The sequence below is a fragment of the Giraffa tippelskirchi genome, chromosome 12 (assembly GCF_054371585.1).
Source record: "Giraffa tippelskirchi isolate mGirTip1 chromosome 12, T2T-mGirTip1v1.2.pri, whole genome shotgun sequence".
NCBI classification, from domain to species: Eukaryota; Metazoa; Chordata; class Mammalia; order Artiodactyla; family Giraffidae; genus Giraffa; species Giraffa tippelskirchi.
The window spans coordinates 148,094,273-148,118,103 of NC_137286.1; the positions used below are offsets into that span (position 1 = coordinate 148,094,273).

Sequence of the window (23,831 nt, forward strand, 5' to 3'; positions counted from 1 at the left end):
AGGGGTGTGAGGCCCAGAGTGGGCGCGTCCTGCAGTGCGGCCCTCCCAGCCCAGCCCCTGCTTGCCCTGCCCTCCTGCCCCCTGCAGAGCCATGGGAGGGTTGTACATGCGCGTTGCGGATAAACAGCATGGCACCCCGTCTCCCCCACATTGCAGGTGACGCTGGCGACTGTAAATGTGCAGATCAGTTCATCAGGGGTCCTCCAGGGCTGCCAGGACCCAAGGGCTTTGCAGGTGCCAACGGGCAGCCTGGCAGTAAAGGCAGCCAAGGAGACCCCGGCCCGCACGGCCTCCCCGGGTTCTCCGGGTTCAAGGTGAGAGACCAGCTCCACCACGAGACCGACAGGACCACCTTGACACCTGATCCCGCGTCCCCCCTGCCCAGCTTTCAGTTACTGAATCATACACATTAGACCAACACACTTACGCACCCGGGGCGCCATTCAAAAAAAGCTGCATATTCCCAGAGACACTTAAATCTATTCCTGGTAGGAACGTGAAGTGGGGCAGCTGTTGTGGAAAACAGCTTGATGCTTCCTCAAAAGGTCAAACATAGAGGTGTCACGTGACCTGGAAAGTCCCCTCCTAGGTAGAGACGCAGGAGACTGAAAGCACGTGTCCACACGAAAGCTGCACTTGAACGTCCGCAGCGGCACTCGTGCGCTAGCTGGGAAGCGGAAACAGCCCCAGTGCCCGTAAGTGCTAGATGGACAGACCGGACGCCGCGTCCCCACCCGAGGCAGCACCGTTCACTCTTCCAAAGGAGTGAAGGGAGGGCGCGTGCTACAGTGGGGCGCCCTCAGAAACACCGTGCCCAGCGAGTTAAGGCAGACACGGCAGAACAGGCATCATAGGCTACCATTCCTATGACGTGTCCAGAGCAGGGCTCTCCAGACACAATGTAAGCTGGTGGCTGCCAAGGGTTGTAAGGAGGGAGAATGGGAGTGACTGATTCTTTTTGGGGTGATGAAAATGGTCTGGAATTAGGTAATAGTGATGGTTGCAGAACTTTGTGAAAATACTAAAAAAAAAACAACCCACCCTGAATTGTATGCTTTAAAATAATTAATCTTATGTGAGTTATATCTCAAAAAAAGAAACCCATCTATACTTCAGATTTAGTGTTTTATGAAGGCTCCCTTCACTCCATAAAAAGTGAGACGTCCAAGTAAATCATGAATGTACTTTGGATGAATGTGTGGAATTTTCTGCCTGTGGATTCCAGCTAAGTGGACCTCATTTCACACCCTAAGAAAAGATGGTCCGGAGTAGGTCTTTCTTTGTGACAGGTTTTAACTCACTAGTGATTTCAAAGCAAATTTCAGGGGGGACAAATAAACTATTTTTTATTTATTTTTTACTTAAAAAGAGAACTGCAGGGCATTTATACAGTGGAAAATCTAGCATTTTATATATTCAGCAGTAGAGGAATATTTGCTCAGGACCCCAGGCCAAGGATGCTTAGAACCACCTGGCGAGGTGTCGAGATGCAGGCGGTGTGCAGCCCCTCAAGCTGTGGGTGCAGAGGGTCATTGCTCAAACGGCTTCGTGCTGAGGGAGCTTTGTGAAAATGAGGTCTAAAGCCCCTCTCTGCTCCATTCTCTGGGACTTCCCAGAAGACAAATGCTTTTATCCAACTGGACATAGCAGGTGCTACATTTCCTGCTAGTTTAAAAATGACATCATCTCCAAATCCTGACTAAGCATGTAGAAGTTGCTCAAGTATTCAGAAAAAGTGTGTATAGTGCGAAGCCAAACTGAGTAATGGCAGAACTGGTAGGACGTTCGATTCTTTGTAAGGTGATGGAGTATTCCAAGAAGTCAGGTGAATCTCATTTTATGCACATCAAATGTCTAAAATCTTCTGAGAGCGTGTGCTTTCCCAGCTGTGTTGCACGCATAACCGCAGCACCTGCATTCAAACGTCTCAGGTATTGTGTTTTGTTGTTGTCCAGTCACGAAGTCATGTTCGGCTCTTTGTGACCCCATGGACTGTAGCCCACCAGGCTCCTCTGTCCATGGGATTCTCCAGGCAAGAATACTGGAGTGGGTTGTCATTCCTTTCTCCAGGGGATCTTCCCCACCCAGGGAATGAACCCGAGTCTCCTGCACTGGCCAGCAGGTTCTTTACCACTGAGCCACATCTTGCATTTGATTGTATGCTTATGTATCTGCAGCAGGAATGCCTCAGACAGTTTTTTTGTGGTTTAATATCTATACTGATAGGATCTACCAGAGCGCCTCAATTATGAAAGTCAGTTAGTAAATGAACCCATGCATCCATCCACTTGCCCAGAACCTCCTAGTCATGCCCTGCCTGTGTGGGAGACTTTGTTTCAGATACAGAGAGAATGTCACCCTTTTCTGCAAAGAACAAAATCGATAAATCAAGTATCTGTGGAGTTTTTAAGGAGAAAAGAACATTTCATTTGAAACATTCCATTCAATTAAACTAACACTTAAAGCTCCCATATTCTTGCAAATACCAGCAACCAGAGTTGCCCAAAACTAGCATATCATGCACATTAAAATGCATCCTGGGACTTCCCTGGTGGCCAAATAGCTAAGACTCTGCACTCCCAGTGCAGGGGGCCAAGGCTCCATCCCTGGTCAGGGAACTAGATCACACATGCCACAACTAAGAGTTCTGGCATGCTGAAACTAACTAATCAATAATTTTTTTTAAATGCATCCTGAAATGTTCATCTGCTCACTTCTGCTCACCGAAGGACCTAAACTAGATTTTACAGCTTAAAATGTGAATGTCCCCAAATTGAGTTGTCTCTAAAGTATGATTTTTTTTCCAACCTTGATTTCAGTTAGGAAGACAAGCTATAGATTAAATACTCTTATTGTTCAATATTGAATGATCACAAACATCCATCGTTCATACTTGGCGGCTTACTATTTGCCCAGATTCTACAAAATTGTAGTTGAGTGAGCAGCCTTGAAGTCGTGGTAGAGGATCGCTTCTCCAAAGTTAAAGAGTTTGTGACTGCGGACAGAGTTTCTGCTGCCCTGGGCTGGGCTCTGAGAGTCTGCCTTCCTGAGAAGCTCCCGGGGAGGCCAGAGCTGCCCACCTGCTGACCACACGTTGGGCAGCAAGGTTCTTATTTTCTCTATCCAGCCGTGTGTGGCTATTTCCCTTAAGTTTTAGCTGCTTAAAATTTTACAGCCAGCATCTGAGTTCCGCTGGCCCCGTTCAAGTGCCCCGTGGCAATTGGTGGTTGGGGGCCGTGGCACTGGGCAGCCAGGACAGAAGTGTCTGGCTCTGGGCTTGATGCCAGGTAGAGGCCCTCAAGTCGTCTGAACGGGCATCGTCTTCTTGGAGGCCCCGGACAGTGTGGAGAAAGAGGGAACTGTGTGCTTCTTTCCACAGGGAGCCCCTGGGATCGTCGGTCCTCCCGGGCCCAAAGGGATGAAGGGAGACTCCAGGACGATCACCACCAAAGGTCAGGCTCTGTGGGCGGCTGGTGTAAGGCCGTTCACCCCTCTGTTCGCCCTTGAAGAGTAGATTCACGCCGTGCTCCTCCCTCAGGTGAGCGGGGCCAGCCAGGCGTCCCCGGCGTGCCAGGGCTGAAAGGTAGCGACGGCGTCCCAGGACCACCCGGGCTCGATGGGTTCCACGGTCTCCCAGGCCCTCCCGTGAGTACCTCGGGGGGTGGTAGGGGAGCAGAGAGGGGGCTCAGCCCTCACCCCCGTCAGCCACGCTCTTACACACCTGAGCGTCGGAGGTGTGGACCAGCACGACATCCTCCAGCTCAACCCATCCTCTTTTGATGAGCAGGAATCATAGTTTTTAAGGAAACAGTGGGTGGGGTTGAAGCCAAGCCCAGAGTGAACATTTGAAAGAAAAAGAGGAAACAAACATTCCTCCTGCTGTAATGTGGCATGAGAGACCCACCCCCTCTGCCAACCGAATATTCCTAGATGGGGGAACACTTTCTCCAGGATTGCTTGTAAAACACACAGCTTCGTTTTTGCAACAAACGCACACCAGTGTTGCAAGAGAGTGTGTGTGATAGAGGCATAGCCCCCAGCCTCCCTTCTGCGGGAAGACGGGGGCAGACGGCGAGGGGCGGGTGGCCGCGGGCACCAGAGTCCTCCTCGCCGCTGCGAGCTCACCCCGAGGGGCGGTGTAAACCGGCCGTGGTGGAGCTCTCCGCCTCCCGGCTTCCGCTCCGCTGGTCCCACCATCTCTCATTCTAACAAGCTCGCTGCTCTTTCTCGTCCAAAGACTTCCTCCCGTTTACCACTGCACTGCCCCTTGGGAATAGGAGACCGGTCAGAGGTGCTAAGCCCTAAAGATAAAATAACATGTTCCTGCGCCATTTAGCCAGATCTCTGCCTAGCTGCTCTCTCGAAGAATTCCTCCTGAGAATGAAGGTCCAAGCAGAGCTTGGAAAAGAAAAGTACTCAAACAGAGTCCCATCCTCTAGAGCCTTGTTCATGGCTGTTGTGACGTCTGTCCTTTATTTCTGTGACCTGGCCAGACCGTGACAGGGGTTCCCGCCCATCCCTGCAGTCTTCTGCCGCGTGTCCACAGCGCAGAATTCGGGGATGGAGGCAGCGGGCCGGGCAAGATGGCAGTCTTTGAGGCTTCCACGTGTTGTAAGAGATGTTCCGGATTTCTCACAGGGCGAGGGCATCAAAGGCCCCCCGGGAGACGCAGGCCAGCCAGGAGCCCCCGGCACGAAGGGCCTTCCAGGGCAGAGGGGCCCCCCAGGAGTGGGCCTGCCCGGCCCCAAAGGCGAGCGCGGCTTCCCCGGAGATGCTGGCCTGCCCGGACCGCCAGGCTCCCGGGGGCCTCCCGGGCTCCCCGGCACTCCAGGACAGATCGGTACGAGGGCCCGGGCTTGCATCTCGCAAAGTCGTGAGACGCTGCTTGTGTTTCTACACCTGCTGCTCCTCTCCAGCAGTGTGTGAAAGGGGAGGGGCAGGGGGTCCCACGAGATGCCGCGTCGCTCCATCAGCTCCACGCCCGGCCACGGGGTTTCCCAGACCCAGCACGGGCTCCCACCCATGCTGGACGCGCAGAGGCTGAGCGCCGACGTTCAGAAACGGGCCTCCGAGGCCCTGCCCGCCCACACGCGGGCACACAGATAAGCCGGGCACTCTCCACTGTGGCGCAATCGCCTCACTCTGTTGCTACGTCTCTCTCCCAGATTGTGACTCTGGTGTGAAAAGACCCATCGGAGCAGACGGACAGGAGGCCGTCCAGCCAGGTACATTGCGTTACACAGTGAAATTAAAGTTACATCAGCATCAAGATTAATTGAATCATCAGATCACCCTGACCGTTAAATGGTAGCAGGTTTTCACGGATGCTCTTAGCAGCGTCTGAAGCTGTGAGGCTGGGTGTGGACAGTGGTTAAAACGGCCCTCTTCTCTCTTGGCAGGTTGTGTTGGAGGACCCAAGGGATCCCCAGGCCAGCCGGGTCTCCCTGGCCCCCCAGGTAATGGGAAAGCCCTTCCCGCCCTGCTCGAGTGTCCACACCTTCCCTGCCCCTCTCTGGCCCTCTTTCTCCGCCCCTGATGACCCCGCTGCCCAGACGTCCCGGGTTCTTGGTACAATACCGTGCGCTGGCTCCTTCTGCGGGAGGCTGACTTGCAGGCATCGCTGTAGGAAAGTGAGTGGTGACTGACTCCTAATTGAACCTTGAGCCTGTTGTCCACACGGCTCTCCACGGCCCTCCCTGCCCGAACCTCAAAGAGGTCTGCCTGCCGTGGACCCCCACACGGGCACCAAGGCTGCTGCCCCCAGAGTGGTGACCACTTCTGGGGGGACGGGCTCAGAGACAGTTTTTAGTGCGTCCGGGGGAAGCAGAGCCCAGAAGGTACACCCATCAGGTGAGAGGAGAGAGGCATGAACAGCACGCAGGTTCTGGTGTAGACCACCCCTCCCTCGCTGGTGTGACTCGACACTCCATTGCTGGTCTACACTGACCCTCAGCTTCTGGTGTAGACCCACACTCAGTTGCTGGTGTAGATTGACCCTCAGCTTCTGATGTAGACCCACCCTCAGTTGCTGGTGTAGACCCACCTTCAGTTGCTGGTGTAGACCCACACTCAGTTGCTGGTGTAGATCCACACTCAGTTGCTGGTGTAGATCAACCCTCAGTTGCTAGTGTAGACCGACCCGTAGTTGCTGGTATAGACCCACCCTCAGTTGCTGGTGTAGACCGACCCTCAGTTGCTGGTGTGACTTGACATTCCATTGCTGGTCTACACTGACCCTCAGTTGCTGGTGTAGACCCACATTCGGTTGCTGGTGTAGACCAACCCTCAGTTGCTGGTGTAGACCCACACTCAGTTGCTGGTGTAGATCAACCCTCAGTTGCTGGTGTAGACCGACCCGTAGTTGCTGGTATAGACCCACCCTCAGTTGCTGGTGTAGACCGACCCTCAGTTGCTGGTGTAGACTCACACTCAGTTGCTGGTGTAGATCAACCCTCAGTTGCTAGTGTAGACCAACCCGTAGTTGCTGGTATAGACCCACCCTCAGTTGCTGGTGTAGACCGACCCTCAGTTGCTGGTGTGACTTGACATTCCATTGCTGGTCTACACTGACCCTCAGTTGCTGGTGTAGACCCACACTCAGTTGCTGGTGTAGATTGACCCTCAGCTTCTAGTGTAGACCCACCCTCAGTTGCTGGTGTAGACCCACCCTCAGCTTCTAGTGTAGACCCACCCTCAGTTGCTGGTGTAGACCCACCCTCAGCTTCTAGTGTAGACCCACCCTCAGTTGCTGGTGTAGACCCACCCTCAGCTTCTAGTGTAGACCCACCCTCAGTTGCTGGTGTAGACCCACCCTCAGTTGCTGGTGTAGACCCACACTCAGTTGCTGGTGTAGACCAACCCACAGTTGCTGGTGTAGACTGACCCATAGTTGCTGGTGTAGACCCACGCTTAGCCCTGCCAGCTGCCAGGGGTGCTGTTTCTGGGCTGACGTCCCCCGGACTCATCACTTCCCTGTTTCCTGAGAGACCGTGTGGGGTCAGGGGCCAGCCTTGACCCCCTGTCCCTCTCCTGCTGGGGTCCCTCGCGTGGCTCTGATGTGTGTCCGGGTCTCTCTGGGTCATTTAGGTGCCAAAGGCCTCAGAGGAGTCCCAGGATTTTCAGGAGCCGACGGAGCACCAGGGCTCAAGGGTCTCCCGGGAGATCCGGGTCGAGAGGGATTCCCAGGACCCCCAGGTGAGTCAGGCTGGGGCGCCGCTCGGCCCCGTAGGTTCAGGGAAGGACTGTGTGTACGATGTGGGTGCCCCAGCTCTGCTGTCTTAACATTTAGAAACTGTCAACACGTGCTCAGTGACAATTTTGGCTCGTCCTTGGGAAATTAAAAGTGTCTCCCTTTTCATCAATGATGTTTTGTGAAAGAAACTTACAGATCTAGCATGAAAAAAAAAAAAAGACAGGTAGGCAGAACAGTTTTTCTCTGGTGGCTGTGAGACACCCTAAGGACATGCAAACTTACCCTCTGAGCCCTCATCATCGATATCTGGTCTGCTGGTTGCTCACCGGACACCACGCAAAGAACAGCTGTGTTTTGCTGTTCACGGCGTTGCCCGTCTGCACTGCAGTTTACAGCTTGTCTGAGTCAGCAGTTCAAACCATTTCATCCACATTTGACCCAGCAAGGCATCATGGGAGCCATTTAGTGGCTAAAAGAGCTTAAACCCTTTAGCTGTATGTGGAGGGAAATGAGCATGCTTCCAGCAATGAACGGTGAGCAGAAGCTGGCAGTACCTGCGCACATGTCCACATGTCCACATGCCCTGGAAAACGACTCGGTGACCCAGATACAGGGGTCCCAGTACCTGCGTGCATGTCCACACGCCCTGGAAAACTATTCAGTGACCCAGACATGGGGTCCCTTTGTGGTCCCGGCTCAGAGGGTATGCGGGAGCCCGGCTGTGTTACTTGGTGTGCAGAGGGCCAGGCACTGGGGAATCATATTATCTGAACAAAGCTGTAGATGGTTTCGCTGAGGCCCCCCCAGGCCAAACGTCCCCTGCAGGATCCCGGCCACATCCTCTCCTGGGCTCCCTGGAATCACTCTCGCCACCCCACACTGGTGAAACATCGAAACTCTCCTACTGCTAGAAAGTTCTCGGTTGGAATGAAACCTGCCTCCCAGTGGGTTTCTGTTGATTGTTCCTTGAGTCAGTGGTTCTGCTCCATAACCACCCCTCACCCACAAGGGGAAATAGTGGCCACACACCCCATAGACATCTCGCAAGTGGGCAGCCCTGACCCCAGGAACGCAAACGTTCGTTTTATGACTTAATATCCGTGCCCGCAGAAATCTCCCGTCCTCCTGTGACTGCCCTCCAGCTTGTCAGCATTCCTTTCAACCGAGCTCCAGGAACTAGAGAGAACATTCCGGATGTCTGGGCTCACACAGAACAGTGGATTCCTTACATGCAGACCCTTAGCAAATGTTTCCAGCAAAGAACAGCTGACTTGTGCCCCTGCCCTGTCCTGCACTCAGCCAGTTGGTCTAATCCTAAACTTACAATTCAGTGTCAGTCCCTGATAGACCTTCTTCCTGGAGTCAGTGTTCCAGGCCACGGGGACCATTGCAAACGTGGATCTCGTTGCCGTTCACGTGGTGTTGCCCCATGATTTGCAGAATTAGGAGGCCTGCGGCCTGTGTCTCTTATCAAGGCCTTGGAGAGAAGTAAAGGGAAGTGTTTCCACCAGCACTCCGGGGGATCGGGCTGTATCATTTTGCCACCCACCTGGGACGTTGCGAAGTTACAGCTCTGTCCCTTTGGTGACACCACGTGTGCTGAAGTGACGTGTGAATCATTTTGAGAGGATGCTGATTTGTTTTTCTTTTTTCACAAGTGATAGCGTTTTATTATAGAAAAAGCATCCGTCCCAAATACAGGATTTTGTGAACACTGGTAGGTGAACAAGTACAACTTGAAATGTAAATACAAAGCAAAGAGGCAAAACCTACAAGAATTTTGCCTTCAAGAGAAAATGTCACATTCTTCCGCAGACGTGACCCCACCCCAGCACGGATGCAGCTTCGTCTCCCATAAAGGCATCGTAGCATCAACCTATAGGATGGTTAGGACGCTAGTATGTTAATACCTTCTTGCCTTGAAAACGAGGAGGGTTTAGGAAGCATAGTTTGTGCGCCCAGCTGAGCAGGCTTAAACTGCAGGAACTGGCCAGGGAGTCAGATGTGCCCTCATCGGACTGGAGGAGGTCACGGTGCTTGTGAAAGGCCTGTTCCTCATTCAGGCCGGCCCGCTGGTCTCCCTGTTCACAACCGCAGACCCACGAATGCCGAGGGCTTCAGTCCAGGGGGCGCTGACCCGGCCGCCCCCACCCCGGTCCACCGTAGCTACCACATAGGGCTGGGATCAGACTCGGGGAGGCAGAAGGACACCCCTGGGAGCCGTGTGGGTTTGAGACCAGAGATGCGGCCGATGCTTGAGCCGACCCCCCACAGCAGACCCCACTGTCTCCAGTCTGTTTCTGATGCTGACCCCTGGTTATGGGGACGCCCTGTGTTTCCTTTCAGGGTTCATGGGACCCCGCGGCTCCAAAGGTGCAGTGGGCCCCCCCGGCCTGGATGGACTCCCTGGCACCTCCGGCCTCCCAGGGCCAGTCGGACCCCCAGGAGACAGGGGCCTTCCTGGAGAAGTCCTGGGGGCCCAGCCCGGGCCCCGGGGAGACTCCGGACTGCCTGGTCGCCCCGGATTGAAGGGCCCTCCCGGAGAGAGAGGCCCGCCTGGCTTCAGGGGTGAGTCACGGAGGCAGGGGAGAGGGGTGCAGGGCCACTGCTCTGAGGCTCCTGGCGGGCGTGGGGTCGAGAATCCCTCCTGGGACCTCGGGGAGAAGCCAGGACCGCACGCAGAACCATGGGTCTCAGTCCTGCTTCTCCTCTTGAGTTCCGGCACTCCTTCAGAACGTTCTAGAGCAGTGATCACCGTGCTGTGTACAGCAGGGGTCCCCAGCCGTTTTGGCGCCAGGGGTCGGTTTCGAGGAAACAGTTCCTCCGTGGATGGGGAGGGAGATGGGAGTAATGGGAAGCTGCAGGTGAAGCTTCGCCCGCCTGCCACTCACCTCGAGCCGCGCAGTCCGGTTCCCCCAGCCACGGGCTCACACTGGTCCCAGGTGGCAGGAACCGGCGTGGGGGCCCACCGCTGCAGGGCGGATGCGGTTGGTGTGAAGAAGCCAGGGGCGGGCCGTGCTCAGAGAGGGCTTGCAAGGAAGACAGATGGTCTGGAATGCAGCTCAAGGTGTGGGTGCAAAAGGGATGGGTTTAGAAAACGTGACGCTCACCACATCACCAGTGCACATTCAGCAAAGCGGCAGGGTGCCCCTTGACTGGTGTGTGAACAAGGTACCCAAAGCTTTGCGTGTCCAGTTTATGCAAAACAGGCCCTGAGAGCCCAGAGCGCAGACTTCCATGGGCTTGTATTGCTGCAGTGGGTGGGGTGACCGCCAGGCCGTTTGGGGTCTCCATCAGAGAAGCATCAGCTGTTAGGTTATCAACTGTGCTGTCATCAGCCCAGCATCCGAGCGCAGGCTGACAGGAGCTGCCTCCGGGGTGTGGGCCGTGACGTCCCCCCTGCAACGGCCTCCAGACCAGTGGGCATCCTTCACGTGCGACCCTGAGCATTCTCAACGGGCAGACGGATGCCCCACCCTCAGGAGTATGTGCCCGCCCATCCTGCCGCAATCAAAGTATAAAATCTTTGCCCGGGCTCTTTGCCCGGAAGGATGCCTATGGTAGATTTTTTAAATGTGGTTGTTTCCCATGGACTTCAAAAAGTCGGAGTGAAAGCACAGAAAGCAGCTTAGGCTGCGGAGGGTTCCCACCTTCAGTATCACCTTGATGATTTGCTGGTTTAGGCAGAGGATTTTGTTCGGTAAAAGCTCTCACTTCCAAAGCATCAGTTGGGGGAAACTATTTCCATATCTGTTCGACCACCCCCGGCAGGAGCAGTGGGCAGACCAGGATGTTCCACAGTCATTTAATGTGCTTGTCAAGAGCATTTTAAAATGTGGCAAAATGCTCAAAATGTAATATCAAGTGAAAAAAAGCTAGATGAAAACTGCACTTGAAGGGAGATGTCAGTTCCGCAAATACCTCTTGTACATCTAGTCACGGGAGCTAAGGCTGGAAGGAAATAAACCAGGATGGAAGTGACTGTCTCTGGGGGAGGGCGTGAGCTACTTCCCTCTTGTCTTTATGCTTCTGTGTGTTTTCCTGACTTCCCTCCACACGGAAAGCCTGTTCTTACGGGACAGCTCTGAGGGGGAGCTGTCCCCTGCAGTGAGCCGCGCAGGGCTGACCTCACGGTCCCGTCTCCTCTCCCGCAGGAAGCCAGGGCATGCCAGGGATGCCGGGCCAGAAGGGCCATCCGGGCTCCCCAGGACTCTCGGGCCAGCCAGGACTGCCAGGGCCGCCAGGACAGCACGGCTTCCCTGGAGCACCTGGTCGGGAGGGCCCCTTGGGGCCCCCGGGTGCCCCCGGCTTTGGAGGTAAGGACCCCTGCTCCCATCTAGTGGAGGGGGGCTCAGGTGTGCCCTGGGGACCCCACCCTGCAGAGCCGCCAGGGCTCTGAAATTGCCGCCCACGGCTTGGCTCAGGGGACAGGAGTGCATCCTTCCGCAGTCCAGAGGCTGGAAGTCCACGATCACGGTGGCAGCAGGGCTGGTCCCTCCCAGGCCCCTCTCCATGGTGTGCGGATGGCCGGCTTCTCCCCACGCCCTCACAGGGACACCTCCGCTGCCTGCCCGCATCCTCAGCTCTCCTTTCTATAAGGACACCCGCCATACTGGCTTAGGGTCATCCTCGCGACCTCGTCTCATTAACCTCAGTCCCCTCTCTAAAGGCCAGCTCTGAATACAGTCACATCCCGCGGTCTGGGGCTGGGACACTTGTGTTCTGCAGGGACACAGTCCAGCCCGTAACAAGTTCAGGACATGCATGTCACCAGACAGGAGGAGGCACCGCTCACACCTGGACGCTCACCTCTGTGGTCACACTTCCCAGCGTCCTTCCCAGACGTTTTTCTAACCAAAAGCTGTTAGGACCGAGGTCTCCAAGGTATCGTGAGAGGAGATGCTCTCTGTGCGGCCAGTTCATCCTGTCTTATTTCCCTCCCCCTCCTGACAGGTCTGCCTGGAGACAGAGGGGACCCGGGGAACACTGGCGTCCCTGGACCCGTGGGCATGAAGGGCGACTCTGGGGACAGAGGTGACCCTGGGCAGCAGGGAGACAGAGGTCACCCCGGAAGCCCTGGATTTAAAGGAGTGTCTGGAATGCCTGGTGCCCCGGGACTGAAAGGTGACTGCACCGCTCGACCAGGGACCTGCCTGGGGGCGGGGGGTCAGCCCCGCAGGGTGGGGGGCCTGCTTGCAGTCCCCGGCGGCTCTGGGCCCTGGGGACTCCGGATGCTGCCCAGGCTGGCTGTGACCGCTGTGCCCAGTGTGTCAACTTGCCACGAGGAGGGGGTGCTGTCTGAGGGGCAGGCCTTACTATCTGCGAGGGGGACTGGTGGACAGGCCCCCGGGAGACGGGACTCAGGTCCAGAGGCTGGCTGATGAGCAGAACCCAAACCAAAGCGAAGCGCTTGGTCCCCAGCCTACGTCTCCCTGCTCAAGCGTGAGATGGGGCCCCCTGGCCCTTGACTGAGGCTGGGACACCGACTCTGTTCTCCAGCCTTTGCAGTGTTGACACCACGCAGACTCCCGGGACCTCTTTCTAACCTGGTAGAAAGACCATGGAGCAGGGACCTCCAGTCTCCTCTTATCTGTCCACTTGCACTGGCCTTGCATCTGGTCCCCGATGGCCCACAGGCTGACTGTGCCCTCACGGCGCAGACGGTCCCCTTAGGAAGTGCTGAGAAACCCTACTGAGAAACCTTACTGAGGTTGAGAGTCTCAGCATCTCCTCACACAAGTCACAGTGGGGCTGCCACTGCGCCGACCATCTGTGCCTAACCCAGGGCTTTTCTTGTTCTCTCTGTAGGGGCCAAGGGCTCCCCTGGGATGCACGGCTTTGAAGGCATGCTCGGCCTCAAGGGCAGACCCGGGCTCCCGGGAATCAAAGGAGAAGCAGGGTTTTTTGGAATTCCAGGGCTGAAGGGCCTGGCTGGTGAGCCGGGTGTGAAAGGTATGTCACCTCTCAGCCAGACTGAGACTCACTTTCAGGGGGGCCGACACTGCTCAGAACAACGTCCCAGGAACCCAAACACTAGACACCATTACAGAAGAAGCTAGCTCCAGGAACTTGGTCCGTGCACACTGGCTGTGTAATAAGGGAGTGCCCCCTAGCCAAGGGACACTTGAGAACAAAACTGACCTGGCTTTAAGAACCAAAACATCCTGAGAAATGCACCCCGTGTATATTCTGAAGGGCAGGAAGCACCTTTGATGAAAGAGGGACACAGCAGTCCAGGTGGACAGATCCCCTCCATGCAGAGAGATGGTGACTCCCAGAAGGGAGCCTGAACCAAGCCCCGGGCCCCACCCCAGCGGGAGGCGCCTGTTGAGGAAGAGTGTTCCCAACAAGCTGTGTTTCCATGACGTTTGTTCAGACACCCTTGTTCCGAAAGTGTCATCACCGTCTCTAAAAATACTGAATTGTTAATAACAAATGTGGACGGGGATGCCAACGCCGGGAACCTCAGACCCCGCTGCGGGGAATCTCACCTGCGCAGCCAGGGCAGAGAAGCTGGCGGGGTCTTAGAAAGGTAAACACAGTTACCTGGCAAATCTCTCGGGTGTACACTGCTGGAGGTGAGCTGAAAACAGGTCCACACAGAGACTCGTGCACGAATTTCATGGCAGAATGATCCACAATAGCCCCAGACAGGAACAACTCAGACATCCGTCTCAGATAAAGAAAACATAGTATAGCCATATGGAGGAATACTATTCAGCAAAGAAAAAGAATTAGGCTCTGACATATTCTACAACATGGATGAAGCTTGACAGTGTTAGGCCGCATATTACCTGCCTCCATCTGTTGAAATGTCCAGAACAGGCCGATCCACAGAGACAGGAAGGGGGTCAGTGGTTTCAGCTCCTGAGAGAGGGGAGACAGAGGCGGGAACCGCTTGTGGGCGCGGAGTTCTCTGGAGGGGTGGAGATGTTCTGAAGTCAGCGATGGTGGGGAGGACGGCATTTCCCATCACCTGGGTCCCCAGCTCGCAGTCTCGGGGAGCCGTGCCACCCACGGCTCAGCCCAGCAGGACCCGGGCTCTGCAGCAAGGAAGGCAGGAAGGCCAACGCAGCCAAGCGGCCTTCCCGACATGGGTTCTAACGCCTGCCTCAGAGGTCAAGGTGGTGACCGCATTCTGTTCCCTCCCAGGCAGCCGAGGAGACCCTGGGCCCCCAGGACCGCCCCCCATCATCGAGCCGGGAATGAAAGACATCAAAGGAGAGAAGGGAGACGAAGGCCCCATGGGACTGAAAGGGTACCTGGGCCTGAAAGGTGAGGTCCGGCCCGACCCGGAGCTGGCGGCCTGGGGTGCCCGGCCCGCCCAGCCCCGATCGGTCTGAGGGCGCAGCAGGGGCGCCCCTGTGCCCACATCCACGCTCTGCAGCCCTCCTGACACCTGAGGTCTGCCCGAGGGGCTGGGGTGGTTCCCGGAGGCTGGGGAGCAGGGCAGGGTCCCCAGAACGTCACGCCCATCTTCCTGCAGGCCTTCCTGGAATGCCAGGCATCCCTGGGCTGTCGGGAATCCCGGGGCTGCCTGGGAGACCCGGCTACATCAAAGGAGTCAAAGGAGACACTGGAGTCCCCGGCGTGCCCGGCTCCCCGGGATTCCCCGGCGTGCCCGGCTCCCCCGGAATCATGGGGTTCCAAGGCTTCACGGGCAGTAGGGTAAGTGGACACCTCCTGGGAGCCCCTCTCCCACCTCTGGCCCAAGCACCGTGGTCCACAGCACAGGGCTGACAGGTCCAGTGAGGATCAGCCAGCCAAGCTGACATCTCACTTAGGAGCTGAATGCCTCTGGGGAAATCTCTGAGCTTCTCTTCGCCTCCCATCTCAAATGTGGGGAGATAACGGGACCCACCTCGCAGGGCCGCTCTGGGGCTGCAATGGGCTCCTGAGATGGGATCCGACACATTTGCCCGGGTCAGCCTGGCAGAGGGCAGGGTGCAGTCAGTCCTGATTATCCCCACCGCCGTCACTGTGTCCTTGACATTATTAATTGCAATAAAACTGCCAGTGTTGGGGCTTCCCTGACGGGCCATGGTGGAGACTCCGCCTTGCTCTTCAGGGGATGCGAGTTTGGTCCCTGATCGGGGAACCAACACCCCACATCCGCGCAGGGTGCGGCCAAAAAGAAAACTGCTGTTGTCACTACTTAGGAGTTTAGTAAGAACAAGTATGCAGACCATCGACTATACTATATTACACTGGAAAACTTGACTTTTCTACAAAATGATGGCATAAAAACCCCTTGAGAACTGGTTTTAGCACAACAGCTGGGTACGCCCACCCTTCAAAAATGCAGACCTCGTGAATGGCCTGTAAGATGGTTTCCTGTTTGACTTTGCTCCAGGGTGACAAGGGCGCTCCCGGGAGAGCAGGCCTCTTCGGCCAGGTCGGCCCCACCGGTGACTTTGGTGAGTGTTGCTGGGAGAACGGGCCACCTCCGATCCAGGGCACCCTGGCAGCGCAGGAACGTCGGGGTGCGGGTGCCCTTAGTGGTTTAGAAGCAAATCATTCGTATTCAGACTGAGCACCATAGAAGCTGCAAAAGTAAGCGCAGGAGACCTGACCTCAGCCGTTTTTTGCACCTGACAGGCGACATTGGAGACACGATAGACCTACCCGGGAGCCCGGGCCTGAAGGGGGAACGGGGCACCGCCGGAGTGCCAGGTACCAAGCCGTCTGCATCCCCGTCCTCTGCACCCCTGCCCCTCCTCACCCGGGAGCTGGCTTGTGCACCGTGCCATTACCTAGTGAGCCCCTGGACCACGTTGTAGGGCGGGTCTGAGGTCTCCAAGCCCAACATGCAAGGAAGAGTGGGGTTTTGTATTACATTGAGCGCGAGGACGTCAGGAAGCCTATATCTCCCTGAAAGGGAGGACGGGGAGAAGCAGCACTCAGCGTTGGGAGCAGCTGCAGCCTCTAAAATGTGCCGCGGGAGCCTGGGCTCCTGGGATGATGAGGGACAAAGCAGATGGTGCAATGCCCAGAGCCCCTGCAAGCAGTGAAGGGTCTAGAGGAAAAGGAAGTGGGAGTCAGAACCCCTCTCCTGAGTAAGACAACAAGGAAGGCACCCCCCCCAGCCTGTGGACGTCAGGGGGTGCCGCGCCCCTTCTGTGACCATCGCTGAAGTTCGAGGTCAGAATTCCTGCTGGTGGTCACATCCCAAGGGACTTGGACTAGATGCTCCTTCCTGGGTTTCTATCTCAGGAGACACCCCTCCCCCGGCCAAGTGCTCCAGGAATGCTCGGGGTGGAGGAGTCTGTACACGTGATTGACCAATGAAGAGGGGGCAGAGCCGGTTCTTTAATGAGAATGAGCTTCAGGATGGGAAGGGGTGTTCAGTCTAGCTGGGGTCAGATCCCAAGTGACACTTAAGGCCAGGTAGCCTCACCTGCGAGCTCCTCTGGGCTCCTGTGGATCCATCTTTTGGTCTTTCGATGGCTCATCCCAGACACGGGATGCCTCAGGCTGGCTGGATCTGGCATCCGAAATAATTTATCAGCATCCCAGAAACACCAAAATGTGTGGCCCAGAATCTAAGTCTGCCAATGAGCAGCTCTGTCCAAGGAGTTCATTTAAAGGGCAGATTCCAGGCATGATCCAGACCTGAGAGGCTCAAACATCTCCTGTTTGACTAACTCGCCAAATTCCCCAGCACCGCACGCATCAGCAAGCACTCAGATGAGGGATCTGCCACTCAGATGAGGGATCCGCCGCTCAGATGAGGGATCTACCCCTGATTCCACAAGCCTTAACACACACCCCTGAACCCCACGAACCTTTGCCCATACCCCTGAACCCCATGAGCCTTTACCCATACCCCTGACCCCACAAGCTTTTACCTGCACCCCTGAGCCCACAAGCCTTAACCTGCACCCCTGAACCCCACAAGCCTTTACCCGCACCCCTGAACCCCAAAAACCTTTACCCGCACCCCTGAACTCCACGAACCTTTACCCGCACCTCTGACCCCACGAGCCTTTACCCGCACTTCTGACCCCTCGAGCCTTAACCCGCATGCCTGACCCTACAAGCCTTTACCCGCACCCACGATTCCACAAGTCTTTACCCGCACCCCTGACCCCACAAGCCTTAACTCGCACTCCTAAACCCCACGAGCCTTTACCCGCACCCCTGAACTCCACGAGCCTTTACCCTCACCCCTGAACCTCACGAGCCTTTACCTGCACCCCTGAATCCCAGAGCCTTTACCTGCACCCCTGAATCCCACGAGCCTTTACCCTCACCCCTGAACCTCACGAGCCTTTACCTGCACCCCTGAATCCCAGAGCCTTTACCCTCACCCCTGAACCCCACAAGCCTTTACCAGGCACCCCTGAACTCCACACACCTTGAGCCCCAACTGCACGACAGCTGTGGTTTGATCATTCCAAGCAGCACGTCTGTGGTTACAGGTCTAAAGGGATTTTTTGGAGAGAAAGGAACTGAGGGTGATGTCGGCTTTCCGGGGATCACCGGCCTGGCCGGAGTCCAGGGCCCTCCTGGATTTAAAGGGCAAGCAGGTAAGGTCTGGTGGTCACACCACCCTCCCGGACCGGGCTGAATGGTGCGGCTGAGCCCGCAGTCTCCGAGGGCCCAGAACAAGGCCAGCCAGTTCTGCCTGTCCGCCTGTCCCCTGCAGTCACAGCCAAGAGCTTCCCCCCGCATGTCCCTCGCTACATCCACACAGCCCGGCTGTGGGGGACGCGCGGGACTGACGGCTGTGTCTGCGTGGCCGCCGTCTGTCTCTCCATAAGTGCTCAGACAGTTCCTGTGACGGCCCCCTTTTGGCGTCTGAGTTGTAGAATTTGTCAGAGGTCCCGAGTTAAAAGAGTGAATTCCTTTTGTGCTTTTTCTTGCTCCTATTGTGCTCGCTGTTGCCCGGCATTTGTGACCGCAGAGAGGCTGACGCTCGAAGGGTCTCTGGGCTCTCCCCAGGCTCCCGTGTGGACCAGGGAATGAGAATATGCGCACACAAGCTCCTCTGTTGGCCATGCTGGGCTCACACCACCAAGGCCACGTGGAGGGGACGCTGGTCCTTACCCACACAGCCCCTTAGCTGGAGGCCAGGAGGCCTCGGGGTGCCTGCGTGCCCCCTGAAGGATGTGTCTGTCCCCCAGGCTTTCCAGGACTCACAGGGCTCCAGGGGCCTCAGGGAGACCCGGGACGGGTTGGAGCGCCTGGCACCAAAGGAGACTCCGGCTGGCCGGGGAGCTCAGGCTTACCAGGTAAGACAAGCCCCCCTTCCTAGACACGACGCAGCGCCAGCCTGCAGAGAGGCGTTGCCTCCCCAGAAGGATGAGCACAAGCCTGCCGGGAGACCTCAGGGCGACCCTCAGTCAGCACCCGGGCAGTGCCGGCGTGGGGACAGCGGCGAGGGTCCCCCCGGAGCCGGGTCCCGTGCAGCCCTTGAAGGGCCTGGGGGCTCCACGGCTTGACCTGGTTGGCCCTGCTCAGGGGACATGCCCTCGGCCGCTCGCATGTCCAGGTCAGGGGCCGCACCCCAGCCCCACATTCACTGCCCCCATCACAAGAGGAGCTGTCGCCTGGGTCCCGCGTCAACTTTAGAGGGGCTGATCTCCAGAAATCCAGGGGGGGTAGACGTGGTGCCAGGCTGCGGGTTCCTAGCACACAGCTTTCACACGCAGTGACCCGCGTGTCGGGAAGAAACCCCCGCAGCATGCCCAGTCCCCCCTGGGCTGTGAGGAGTCTGTGAAAAGATTCCAGGAAGACAGTTTTTAAGTTAATGTTTCTCTTGGGCGACGTGGGAGTGACTGACTGACATGTCCCAGTATTTGCTGAACTGCTTCCTGATTGTCCTGCCTTTGAACAGACCGGGGGCTTCTCTGGGGGCTCAGATGGTGAAGAATCTGCCTGCAGTGCGGGAGACCCAGGTTCCATCCCTGGGTGGGGAAGATCCCCTGGAGAAGGGCATGGCAGCCCACTCCAGGATTCCTCCCTGGAGAATCCCATGGACGGGGGAGCCTGGTGGGCTACAAGTCCACGGGGTTGCAGAGTCAGACACGACTGAGCGACCAACACTGAACACGCTGGGCGGACGACCGTCCCACAGCAAACCGAAGCGTCTGGCTGTGGGGGGGTCTCTCTCTGCTCTCCTGAAAACTAACCCTGAGGCTCCCTCACAGGTCTGCCCGGCCTCCGAGGCATCGGCGGATTACACGGCTTGCCAGGCAGCAAAGGCTTCCCGGGATCCCCAGGTAGGGAGCCCCGAGGCCGCGCCCAGCCGTGGGGGGCCCCTGGGGGGCCGTCAGGGACTTGCGGTGGCGGGGGGCTCAGAGAGCTGGACTGCCCGTCCCCGAGGCCGCAAAGACTCAGTCCTGCCAGCTGCTCCACAGACCAGGGGGCTTAAACAGAGGCAGGGGCCCCTCACAGCTCTGAGCCTGGAGGTCGGGGGTGGGGGTGCCAGCACAGGGGGTCCAGGCGAGGACTGTGTTCTTGGCTTCTCTCTGTCCTGACGCAGTGGAGACGAGCTCTCTGGAGCCCACCCGGGGGGCTTCCTCTAACCCCAGTCCCCTCCCCAAGGCCCTCCACCAGATCCCACCACATGGGGCCTTAGGAATCAACACGTGGGTTTGGGTTCGGAAAAGACAGTTCCACTCACAGCGGTGGTTGGTGTACAGGGGGCGGGCGGAGGCTGCCTGAAGGAGACACACAGTCCATCGTCTCTGAAAGCCAGTGACAGTGTGAGGTTTGCACGACCCCCTGCTTCTGTGACCTCCGAGTACCATCGCGTGTGGCTCTGTTCCTCAAAGGGAATGAAATCCCCTTTTTGCTTTAAGTTTCCTTTTTACGCTAGGATGTGCAAAACTCTCGACCACTTCCCAGACATTTCTTTATTTTAAATTTAGTTCCTTTCATCTTAAATCGTAATGCTCGGTCATCACTTCATTTTTAAAATGTATTCACTGGACTAGTAATATTTGTAAACTATGCGATTCATATATTTTTTTAACTTTTATTGTTTTCTTTTCAGATTATAAAAATTACTTATGTTGAGTGGAGAAAAGTTTTAAAAAATACACTCTAACAGAAGAAAAACAAATCATGCATAGTTCTAACCACTGCTTTTAGATTATTCTCTTTATAGCTGTTTTATATAATCAAGAGTTCATCTGTCTGGTAAATTTGGGTGTCATTGTATATAAATTCACACACTCACCCTTCAATTAAGGTTTCAATTCCAGTTTAAATGCCCAAGTTATGTCGCTCTTTCCTGCCACCCACTGCTTGGAGTTCCTGATGTGTGAGCAGAGCAGGTTTTAAACCGTGCTCCCCTTTTAAGCCTCGGACGTAGCATCCGGAGCCCCAGCCAGGAGCCTGGAGCCCTGGGCAGGTCCCAGCTCAGGACCATCTGCCTCTCGGGATCCGAGCCTTTTCTGAGGGGCCTCGGAGATCCCCCCTATAAAGTGAAGGGTTCGGCTTCAATCCCCAGGGTCCCTTCTGAGTCTCGGGCTCGGGGGCACCGAGGCCGCTAGGACGCTGAGGTCTCCACACTGCCGTGTGCTGCTCTTGTTTCCGAGTCTCCCTCTTCCTCTCGTGAGAACGGACTCTGCCTGGTCCAAGACACTGACGTCATTTGTTCGCCCGGCCCCAGGTGCGGACGTCCACGGGAACCCCGGATTCCCAGGTCCTGCCGGGGACAGGGGTGACCCAGGAGAGGCCAACACCCTTCCAGGCCCCACGGGAGCCCCGGGACAGAAAGGCGAGCGTGGAGTCCCAGGTGAGGCCCGCACCCCAGTATCACCATCTGCACCCCCAGAACCAACCGTGGTGCCTGCGAGTCTGAGAGATGAGCTTTCGGAGCAGGCCGGGTGCTGACTTCTCTGGGGAGAGTTCCCTGTTGCAAACCTCCCACTGGTGTTCCACTGTTGATACACTCCATCCCAGTCTTGTTCCATCGGGGTTAACTGCTGACTGCCCCGCCTTGGACGAAGGAGAAGATCCCACTGCATCCCCATGCTGCCCGCAGAGCACCAGGTACAGGGCTCTGCCCATCACATGTGCACAGGAGCCCTGGAGAGATGAATGAGTGAGCGAAGGGGTTGCAGCCCCTGAGCTCTGCCCGTGTGCCGGCCTGGAGCGTGGCAGGAACAGACCAGGGAGAGGTGGTCTCAGCTGCTGAGAATCAGCCCACCCCCCTGGCCCAGCCCGGCCGCCAGCCAATAGGCTGGACCTAAACTGAGAGGGGGCGTGTGGACTCGACTACCCCCAGCATCTCAGAGCAGGGGGCCCCCAGCCCTGCGGTGTCGCCAGCGGGCTTTGTTTTCTGACACCTGGGCCCCCCCACCCCCCCAGCTCAGCCCAGCGTTTCCTCCAAGGCGGCCTTGAGCCAGGCGCTGCCTGTGGAGCCGGCAGGGGTGCTGGACCCGACGGGTCACCTATCCTGGGCCTCCAAGACCTGGGTCTGAGCGCTGATGCTCAGGTCAGAATTACCCCTGAAACCAGAACCATCAGCCCCTCAAAGGGGAAGGCAGGCCCTGAGGAGGCCAGCGACCCCGACCTCCAATGGATAGGGGGCGGGTATCCCGCAGACCCCATCATCTGATTCTCCCCCCGGGTCTGTCACCTCCACTCCCCCTGCAGTAAGCAGAAACCCCAGAATCCCCTGGTACCCGAGCCCCAGCCTTGATCTGAAGGCAGGAGGAGGAGGTGGGCCAGCCAGAGGGGCTGCACCATGGCTCACGCGGCCCCGCTCAGGGCTGGGGTCCAGGCCGCATCCAGCAGCACGGGACACCCGCCCTGTAGCCCAGCCCCGGGACACCCACCCCGTGGCCCAGCCCCGGGACGGTCCCGTCACACAGGGTTTCCTCCGGGAGGCACGTCTTGGTCTTCCTGAAACTCTGGACCACACTTCAGTGTGAAGTCTGGGGGCCGATCGAAACAGCCAGGCTGCCCTCAAACAGCACAGAAAGGCAGAAAAGGCGGCCCTAGGCAGACGTTAGGGGAGCCTGTTGACACCCTGAGTGGGACTCAACGCCCCACTCCTGCTTGTCCAGGAGCCCCGCGGGGCTGCCTGGGGCCACCAGCAAACCCCAGTGAGGAGGTGAGATGCCAGTTCAGCTGCTGTGGCCAGGAGGATGGACCCGCCCAGGACGCTGGATCCTGGGGGCGGCTCAGGGAGGACTGGAGCGGCCGCGCCGCCCCCCTTGGGTCCTCCCAACACGGGTGCTCGCTGGGCCCCAGGGCTGCTCTCAGCCGATGCCCGCAGGGTGGGGCCAGGGGGTCCCCCTCAGGTGGCCCCAGCAGCTGGCCGCTGAGCAAGAGGCGTGCCAGAGGGGGCAGCCTCGCAGCAGAGGCAGGGCCACGGGCCCCGCGGGCAGCAGGAGGGGGCTGGCGGGCGTGTGGACACCTCTCCTCGGCGGCTCTGCTCCTGGACGGGCGAGGACACGGAGAGGGGTAGCCCAGGATGGAGAGCTGGGCGCTGGCGCTGACCAACTTCCGTGTCCCTCCCAGGGGAGCGAGGTCCGATCGGGAGCCCCGGCCTTCAGGGCTTTCCAGGCATCACCCCTCCTTCCAACATCTCTGGGTTACCGGGGGACGTCGGCGCGCCCGGGATATTCGGCCTGGAAGGTGAGCGGGGCTCACAGCCTATGGGCTGGAATCTCTGGGACACCTCTGATTCCCCCCTGGGGACATGATTCTGAGGGAGGCAGGTCAGACAGGAAAGACAGCGCTGACTCCACTGCAGGAGGGCCCGGGAGGAATCAATGGGCTTTCCCAAGTGAAGCAGCGGTAAGGAACCCGCCTGTCAATGTGAAGATGCAAGTTGGATGCCTGGGTCGGGAAGATTCCTGGAGCAGGAAAAGGCAACCCACTCCAGTATTCTTGCCTAGGGAATCCCATGGATGGAGGAGCCTGGCGGGCTACAGTCCATGGGGTCGCAGAGTCAGACATGACTGAGCAGAGAGGAATCAAGTCATAGAGTCAGAATGTGGATGCCGGGGGCCAGGGCTGGGGCATGGGGAGGAGGGGGTTCAGTGGGGACAGAGTGTCAGCTGGAGGATGGGTGCGTGAGCGCGTCCAGGGAAGGATGGTGTGAACGGACCCCCGGCCTCTGCATGGCGCACTCCAAGGTGGTTAAAATGGTAGATTTATGTTAGCATATTTTAGCACAATGAAAAGCAAAGCTAGCCGCCCAGGGTTACACACTTGCCAAAGCCCATCCCCCAGGGGTGACTTTGCATCCACGCCTTCCTCCCGGGTACACTCGCCTCTCTCCCGACTGACGCCGGCAGGTTATCGAGGGCCCCCGGGGCCACCCGGGCCTGCAGCTCTTCCCGGAAGCAAAGGCGATGAGGGGAGCCCAGGAACCCCTGGAAACCCTGGGACCAAAGGATGGGTCGGGGACCCCGGGCCCCAGGGCCAGCCTGGCGTGTTCGGGCTCCCGGGAGAAAAAGGTAACAAGGGTGTACCGGGAGGAGGGTGGGCTTCTCTCGGGGACTCTGGTCAGAGATGGCCGGAGACACCCCCGCAGCCGCCCCGCGTCTCCTCAACGCCCTGCTTGTCCTGAAGGGCCTAGAGGGGAGCCAGGATTCATGGGCAACGTAGGCCCCACCGGGAGCGTGGGCGACCGAGGCCCCAAGGGACCCAAAGGAGACCGAGGACTCCCGGG

General features: G+C 57.6%; 1 protein-coding gene and 1 long non-coding RNA gene across 7 annotated transcripts in view; one reads left to right on the plus strand and one right to left on the minus strand.

Annotated features, from left to right (window-relative positions):
• The window catches only part of COL4A2 (collagen type IV alpha 2 chain), a 154,248-nt gene that overhangs the window by 124,859 nt on the left and 5,558 nt on the right, over positions 1–23,831 (plus strand). For all 5 annotated transcript variants that reach the window (XR_014071813.1, XM_081551896.1, XM_081551899.1 and 2 more), the window contains 22 exons: positions 157–314; positions 3,380–3,452; positions 3,539–3,645; positions 4,639–4,840; positions 5,166–5,225; positions 5,400–5,456; positions 7,087–7,194; positions 9,539–9,760; positions 11,347–11,508; positions 12,146–12,316; positions 13,001–13,144; positions 14,345–14,467; positions 14,679–14,860; positions 15,546–15,609; positions 15,791–15,865; positions 17,614–17,721; positions 18,319–18,426; positions 19,345–19,416; positions 20,814–20,939; positions 22,673–22,789; positions 23,455–23,616; positions 23,732–23,830. Coding sequence is in view for 4 of the 5 variants with exons in the window: in XM_081551896.1 (XP_081408022.1) it covers positions 157–314; positions 3,380–3,452; positions 3,539–3,645; positions 4,639–4,840; positions 5,166–5,225; positions 5,400–5,456; positions 7,087–7,194; positions 9,539–9,760; positions 11,347–11,508; positions 12,146–12,316; positions 13,001–13,144; positions 14,345–14,467; positions 14,679–14,860; positions 15,546–15,609; positions 15,791–15,865; positions 17,614–17,721; positions 18,319–18,426; positions 19,345–19,416; positions 20,814–20,939; positions 22,673–22,789; positions 23,455–23,616; positions 23,732–23,830 (2,700 nt within the window). In the remaining variant the exon portion in view is untranslated. The remainder of the gene's footprint in view (positions 1–156; positions 315–3,379; positions 3,453–3,538; positions 3,646–4,638; positions 4,841–5,165; positions 5,226–5,399; positions 5,457–7,086; positions 7,195–9,538; positions 9,761–11,346; positions 11,509–12,145; positions 12,317–13,000; positions 13,145–14,344; positions 14,468–14,678; positions 14,861–15,545; positions 15,610–15,790; positions 15,866–17,613; positions 17,722–18,318; positions 18,427–19,344; positions 19,417–20,813; positions 20,940–22,672; positions 22,790–23,454; positions 23,617–23,731; position 23,831) is intronic.
• On the minus strand, positions 8,829–15,609 carry LOC145530472 (uncharacterized). Of its 2 annotated transcripts, none has more exons than XR_014071816.1 (4): positions 15,500–15,609; positions 13,987–14,059; positions 13,739–13,905; positions 8,829–11,143 (listed from the first exon to the last, which is right to left on the minus strand). It is a non-coding gene; the product is annotated as an uncharacterized LOC145530472 (long non-coding RNA). The 2 variants fall into 2 exon arrangements; XR_014071815.1 differs by having other exon boundaries at positions 13,987–14,108; positions 15,500–15,534.